General features: G+C 51.3%; 1 protein-coding gene across 1 annotated transcript in view; it reads left to right on the forward strand.

Annotated features, from left to right (window-relative positions):
* Positions 1-7,500, forward strand: part of slit3 (slit homolog 3) — a gene marked incomplete at its 5' end in the record, with an annotated part of 178,396 nt that overhangs the window by 130,271 nt on the left and 40,625 nt on the right. Inside the window, 4 exon segments of the mRNA XM_080526674.1 lie at positions 1,661-1,804; positions 2,140-2,303; positions 5,423-5,573; positions 7,026-7,100. Of these exon segments, the coding sequence (XP_080382800.1) occupies positions 1,661-1,804; positions 2,140-2,303; positions 5,423-5,573; positions 7,026-7,100 (534 nt within the window).

The raw sequence follows: 7,500 nt of genomic DNA on the forward strand, positions 1-7,500 counted from the left end.
GAGGAGAGGAGAAGAGAGAACCATGGCTTTTCTTCTGACTTGGACTGGTGGAGCTCACGCTACATCATTAGCATTTAAATTGGACTGATTACAAAGCATATCTCTCAACACCTAGTTACGGTATATCGATGTCGTCACGACAACATCGCTCAAACGTAATGACTGTATTTAATGGTTCTAATTTAAGGAAATCTCCATGCTCGCTGTTTTCTTCCTTGAGTCCTGTAATGGGGGTAGTGGGGGGAGGGGGGGCAGTGTGTGTGTGTGTGTGTGTGGGGGGGGGGGGGTGGTTTAATGGAGTATATTTGGGGCCTTTTCTTACTTTGTTGTGTCAGCGATCGGAGTTAGTGCACATGATCAGCGTATTAGGAAGGAGCAGCTAGCGCCATGCCTGGCTGGCTGGAATCCCTCAGTCACCGCGCCACTCCGTCGGCCTTGTCATCGACGCTAATGATCTAAAGGGCCCTATGTTCAGGCTTAGTCCACAGGCCTGCACAGGCCTGGTCTCCTTTGATCACTTCTACTCTTGACCCAATTCTCTGCAATTGTTTTGTTGTTTTTTTAAAATCAAAATCCAAACCAGCCTCTGAAAAAGATAAAACAAAAAAAAAGCAACATTGTTTTTCTATCCATTCTTACTTTCTTTGTTGGTGGGTTTGTGTTTTAAATCCACCCCCACCTCGCCCCAAACATTGTTTAATTAGTTTTCCCTGTGAGCAGCGAAAACTAACGATGTGTGTGTGTTAGCTCTGAGACAAAGCCTCATTAGAAAGAGGGCTTTCCGTAATGAAGTGCGCCGCTCTGCGTTAGTTAACTGTCATGCGGGGGACTGTAGGAGATGCAGAGTTGGTTGGTTGAGGGGGCCGCTAGTGAAATGCCACAGAGCTGACGGAAGGAGAGCCAGCCATCTGACAACATGGCTAATGGATATGGTGGGGGGTGGGGGGGGATGTCGTCCTCATGCTCTCTCCCTCTCTCTCTCTCTCTCTCTCTCTCTCTCTCTCTCTCTCTCTCTCTCTCTCTCTCTCTCTCTCTCTCTCTTCCCCCATCCTTCTTTCCTCTCTTTCTCTCTTTGCCTCTCACTCACCTCCCACACATTTTCTCTCCTCCCTTCTCTCTCTCTCTCTCTCTCTCTCTCTCTCTCTTCTCTCTCTTCCCCCATCCTTCTTTCCTCTTTCTCTCTTTGCCTCTCACTCACCTCCCACACATTTTCTCCCCCCCTTCTCCCTCCCTCCCTCCCTCCGTCCCTCTCCTAAAACAAGACATAAAACCAGTCAGGAGAAAGCAACTGCTTTTTTTCGCTCTGTCGGCTAAAGTGAAAAAAATTAATAAATAAGCAAAACGCCAGACTTTATGTCTTTTTATACGGTACTAGGGCCAGGAGGAAACGCGTCCTTGAGCGTGTAGCGCTGGCCTGAGGAAAAGGGATGGTGTTGATGGCGCCGTGGTAATTTGGTTTTGTCACGGATCGGCGGTGAGTCCCTGGTTGCGACCTCTGAGACACATGGAACCGTAACACCCCGGTGCCTTTATCACCTCTGACAGGTGGAATGATGACCGACGCCCCCTGGGGGAAGCTGTGACCTACTGCAGCTTCTGCTCTGGACTTTTTTTTTTATTATTGACGTATTGTATTGTGGATTCTCTCTCTCTGTCACAGGCTTCTGAATGCTAACAAGATCAACTGTCTGAGAGTGAACACCTTCCAGGACCTCCAGAGTCTCAACCTGCTGTCTCTGTACGACAACAAGCTCCAGACCATCAGCAAAGGCCTCTTTGCCCCCCTGCGCTCCATCAAGACCCTGTGAGTGTGAACACACACACACACACACACCCACACACACACACACACACACACACACATCTAAACACACAAAACAGGCCCACCGTCGTTTATTTAGACCATCTCTAAGGCAACAGGAGACACAAGATGGAGGATAGTATCAGAGAGGTCTATTTTAGGAGCTTGTTTGTCTTCCAGCGTCCAGGGCACACCACCAGACTCATCTAGACAATACAGCTAGATAGCATTTGCTTGCAGCACATGTTGTTTTGCAATAAAGCAATCATCATCTGTATGTACCCCCCCCTCCCCCCACCCCCACCCCTTCCCTTTCTCTGATCATGTCTCTCTCCAAGGCACCTGGCTCAGAACCCCTTCATGTGTGACTGTCATCTGAAGTGGCTGGCTGACTATCTGTTTGACAACCCCATCGAGACCAGTGGGGCGCGCTGCAGCCACCCCCGCCGCCTGGCCAACAAGCGCATCAGTCAGGTCAAGGGCAAGAAGTTCCGCTGCACAGGTAGGCTTTTTATGTGTGAAAGCACACACGCACACACACGCACACACAGACACACACCGACACACACAGACACACATGCACACACAGACACACACAGACGCACCTCCTGGTAATCCCCCTAAGGCGTCTGATCTAATGCATCATGACAAGCTGATGGCTCTTCGTCTCTCCATATCCCCTCCGCCTACTATTCTTCCAGAATCATCCTGTGGTGCTACATTACCTGATTTTACAGCTGCAGCAAACAGGCAGACAGACAGACAGACAGACAGGCAGGCAGGCAGGCAGGCAGACAGGCAGGCATGCAGGCAGGCAGGCAGGCAGGCAGGCAGGCAGGCAGGCAGGCAGGCAGGCAGGCAGGCAGGCAGGCAGGCAGGCAGGCAGGCAGGCAGACAGACAGACAGACAGTCAGGCAGGCAGGCAGGCAGACAGACAGGCAGGCAGACAGGCAGGCAGACAGACAGACAGACAGGCAGGCAGGCAGGCAGGCAGGCAGGCAGGCAGGCAGGCAGACAAACAGACAGACAGACAGACAGACAGACAGACAGACAGACAGGCAGACAGGCAGGCAGGCAGGCAGACAAACAGAGACAGGCTGCCTATACCACACAGGGACATTCTTACAGGGCCAATGATCTAACATTGTCTATCTCCGTCCTCTCTCAGGGGTCTTCCTGCTCTATGTGTTTGTGTGTGAAGTGTATGTATGTATGTATGGCTGTGGGGAGGTGGTGGTGTGGCTGTGGTCCTCTGGCCTGGAGCAGTTCTACTTGGAGCCTGCCGGGTGACAGAGTGGTCATAGCAGACCAGGGGATGGGTTTGTGGTGAAGCCAGGGTACTGGATGTGTTGTGTGTGTGTGTCTGTGTGTGTGTGTGTGTGATACAGTATGTTATGTATGTATGTGTTATTCCATAATGCCTATTGTAATCTATATGGGAGCGAACTACAGTCCAAAAGTCTGTTTCTTTGATTTATTTTGGTCCTAAAATGGCCAACAATGTTTATGTCATTGCCCCCCCCTCCCCACTCTGTGATGCTCCCCTGATCCAGAACCAACAACGCCCCCCCCCCCCCCCCCAGGGGTATGCCAGAGTAGCGGGAGGTTAAACTAGCAACCATCTTGTTACTCTGCCTCCTCTGATATTAACCCTGGGTTTGATATTAACCCTGGGTCTCCTAATGACAGACTGGGCCCGTTCCATATAGACACACCATAACAAGCACAGCAGAGACGCACCGATAAACTGTGGTCGCTGCCTGTGTATGTGTGTGTGTGTGTGTCCTTCTGTTTCTCTACCTCCTTTTATCCCTTTCTCTATCCCCCTCTCCTCTCTATATCTCTACGTTTGATCGACCCAGTGTGTGTTAGCATCACGTTGACTTACTGTAATACACTAGGCAGTGTAACAATGGGCCCCTGTATGGCTGTTGAGTGTTGACAGGGGGGGGGGGGGGGGGGGGGGGGGTATTGGTGGAGGCTGTCCTATCGTGTGGGGAGGCTATCATGGGGGGGGAGGCTATCTTACAATGGGGGAGGCTATCCTATGGTGGGGGAGTCCAGCTCTGCAACCTCAGCTTCCTTGGCTGCTCTGTCCTGGCTGCTCCTGACACCTGACGCCTGAAACCTCCTCTTCCTGCCCCTCCTGCCACTCTTGTGCCTCCTCACCTCCACTGTCTCCCTGCACCTGTAGCCTCTCTGGTGCAGCTGCCTCCCTGCACCTGTAGCCTCTCTGGTGCAGCTGTCTCTTGTGCTTGATCTAACCATGTGTCGCCGCCTAAACTCGCCTCACATGGTTCCGTCAAGCACCAGGGACCGCTGGACACACCCGCAACCGCTCGCAGCATGGCATTCTCCGACCTGGTCCTGATCCCCGGGGGCGCCCTTCTTCTTCCCGCTGGCGAGAGAAGGAGGAGGAGGAGGAGATGGAGGTGGAGAAGAAGGACAAGAAGAACCCTCTGACTGTTCTATACAGAGACTATACAACATGACTGACTGGCTAACCCTCCCTTCCTCCTTCACTGTGTGTTGAAGGGTCATCCTCCCCCCCCTTCTTCTTCTTCTTCTTCTTCTTCTTCTTCTTCTTCTGCTTTCTGTCCTCCTGCTGTCCTGCATGGCTGTTCCAGCCAGCCCCAGAACCAGCACCAGAACTAGTACTAGAACCTGTATGTGAACTCTGTCCCAAAACTACTATGTGAACCAGTTCCAAAACCAGTTCCAGAGCCTGCATGTATCAGAACCAATACCAGAACCTAGAAGGTATAGGCGAGGCGAGAGAGAGAGAGCTTTGCTGGACCAGCCAGATAGAAATGGGTAGATGAGGGAACTGTGAACATAAACAGCTGTGGCGAGACAAGGGCTTTGTGTGATTTGAAGCAGACCATCGTTACAGGGAGAACAGCCTGTAATGTACTGTCAAAACATATCCAAACAACCAACCACCCAGGAACTGACCTGGCTTTCAACTGGTTGTTTCTAAAGACGTTTATGTAATGTGTAATATGTATATATGTATATATGTCTATATGTATGTATGTGTGTGTGTGTGTGTGTGTGTGTGTGTGTGTGTGTGTGTGTGTGTGTGTGTGGTGTGTGTGTGCATATGCTTTCTATACATGTTTTTATACAGTTTTACTGATAATCCATTCCAGTATTATGCATAATTCACTGTCTGTTCCCCTGTCTTTCTGTCTGTCTGTCTGTCTGTCTGTCTGTCTGTCTGTCTCTCTCCCTGTCTGTCCCTCTGTCCCCCTGTCTGTCTGTCTGTCCTCTGTCTGTCCCCCTGTCTGTCCCCCTGTCTGTCCCTCTCCCTGTCTGTCTCCCTGTCTGTCCCTCTCCCTGTCTGTCCCCCTGTCTGTCCCTCTCCCTGTCTGTCTCCCTGTCTGTTCCTCTCCCTGTCTGTCTCCCTGTCTGTCCCTCTCCCTGTCTGTCCCCTTGTCTGTCCCCCTGTCCTCTGTCTGTCCCCCTGCCTGTCCCCTGTCTGTCCCTCTGTCTGTCCCCCTGTCTGTCCCTCTGTCTGTCCCTCTGTCTGTCCCCCTGTCTGTCTCCCTGTCTGCCCATCTCTCTGTCCCCCTCTCTGTCCGTCTGTCTGTCCGTCTGTCTGTCTGTCTGTCCCCTCAGGCACAGAGGACTATCGCAGCCGTCTGAGCGGAGAGTGTTTCCAGGACCTGGTGTGTCCCGAGCGCTGCAAATGCGAGGGGACAGTGGTGGACTGCTCCAACCTCAAACTGGCCAAAGTGCCTCCCCACCTCCCCGAACACACCACCGACCTGTAAGAGACATCCCTCCGCCTCCACACAACCTTCACACAACCTTCACACAACCTTCACCCAACCTTCACACAACCTTCACACAACCTTCACACAACCTTCACACAACCTTCACACAACCTTCACACAAACTTCACGTAACGTCCACCTAACATCCACTGAACATTCACCTGCCTCTCCACCTGCCTATCAGCGTCGCATCAGTCCTGTCTTGCAGAAATACAGACAGACATTCCTGCCATGCCTTCCTCAAAACTCGCCCCCCACCCCCTCCTCCCTCCCCAGCCCCATCACGACTACTCACAGTACAGTCCTGCATCCCGCCGGGCCGTGGCTAACTAATAGCAGCAGCCTCTCCTCCTAGGCCATTAGCCCCTCCACTCCCTGATAGCCCTATCCCTGGGTAGCGTATGTCAGAAAAACTCAACTTTGCCCTTCTGCTCTGGCATAGAGGACACGTCAGAGTTCTCCCTCTCTCCCAGTCTCTCGCTCTTTCTCTCTCTCTCTCTCTCTCATTCGCTTGCTCTCTCTCTCTCTCTCTCACTTGCTCTCTCTCTGTCTCTCCCTCTTTTCCTCCGGCCCCCCTTCACCCTTTCCCATCACTCACAGAGAGTGGCTCCCATGGCTCCAGTCGTCACCCCACACTCTCTCTCTTATTTATAGATAAAGCTCCCCCCCTTTACTCCCCCCCCCCCCCCCCCCCCCCCCCCCACACACACACCCCAGTTCCCAGGGAACCCTCGTATCGGCCAGCTCTTTACGTCTGGTTAGCTCTCCCAAGGCCCCCGCCGGGAAATGAGGAAAGGTCGCAGCCGAGAAGGCCACAAGCTTGCCGCCAGCCGCACACTCATCATTCCGCGCTCCGCACCGCCCCTGTCCAGCAGATAACATCTCTATCTCCGCTTTCTCTGTCTCTCTCTATCTCCCGCTCTCTCTCTCTACCCCCCCCTCTCTTTCATTGCCGTTCCTAAACGAACGTCTCATTACAAGAGTCCCCTCCAGCCATGAGCAGGGAGGCCTAGACAGATTATAGATGGAACACGCTATGCACCAGTAGCCACCAGGGGGTCAAAGACAGGGAGAGCCAAAGCCTTTTAATACCCTCATTCTCATACAAATGACCACAAATGACCATGCTAAACAAGACAAACTCGCCTATCACACAAATTGTCTGTGAGCTTTTTTGTATATTGATGACGCCATAGAAAAACTTGTTTTTCTTGTCCTTCGTCTAAACCTAGAATTAAGTGACCATGTTTTTGGGGGTGTTTTCTTTTTTTTGTCCCATCTGGTTTTATACTGCACTCACTTGGTCACTAAAGGGCTATTAACCTTCATTTTTTTTTTTACATTCTTTCCCCATTCCTCTTGCTCTCTCTCTCTCTCTCTATCTCTCTCTCTCTCTCTCTCTCTCTCTCTCTCTCTCATCCCCCCTCTCTCTTTCTCATCAACAGGCGCCTGAACGACAATGACATCTCAGTTCTGGAGGCTGCAGGCATCTTTAAGAAGCTTCCCAACCTGCGAAAGATGTATGACCTCTTCATTCCTCCCATGCCTTTTAAACAGCACATACAAGGACTTGAATAGTTTGTGTTGTGTTGCGGTCCGCCGTCTAGCTGACTGGGTGGTTTAGGTCAACAACTTCACATGCAATGAGCAGTGTCAAGCTCAGCAGGGGAAGGGAAGAGAGGGCGAGGGGAGGGGAGGGGAACAGAGGAGGAATGTCCCATCTAAATGAGAGAGACAAAGAGAGAGAGAGGGAGAGAAATCTAACAGTGTAGATTTACACTCGGGCAATATATATATATATATATATATATATATATATATATATGGCCCACTACAATATATATACAGTATATGACCCACTACAATATATATACAGTATATGACCCACTACAATATATATATATGACCCACTACAATATA

The sequence above is a fragment of the Nansenia antarctica genome (genome assembly GCF_963989245.1).
Source record: "Nansenia antarctica genome assembly, chromosome: 3".
NCBI classification, from domain to species: Eukaryota; Metazoa; Chordata; class Actinopteri; order Argentiniformes; family Microstomatidae; genus Nansenia; species Nansenia antarctica.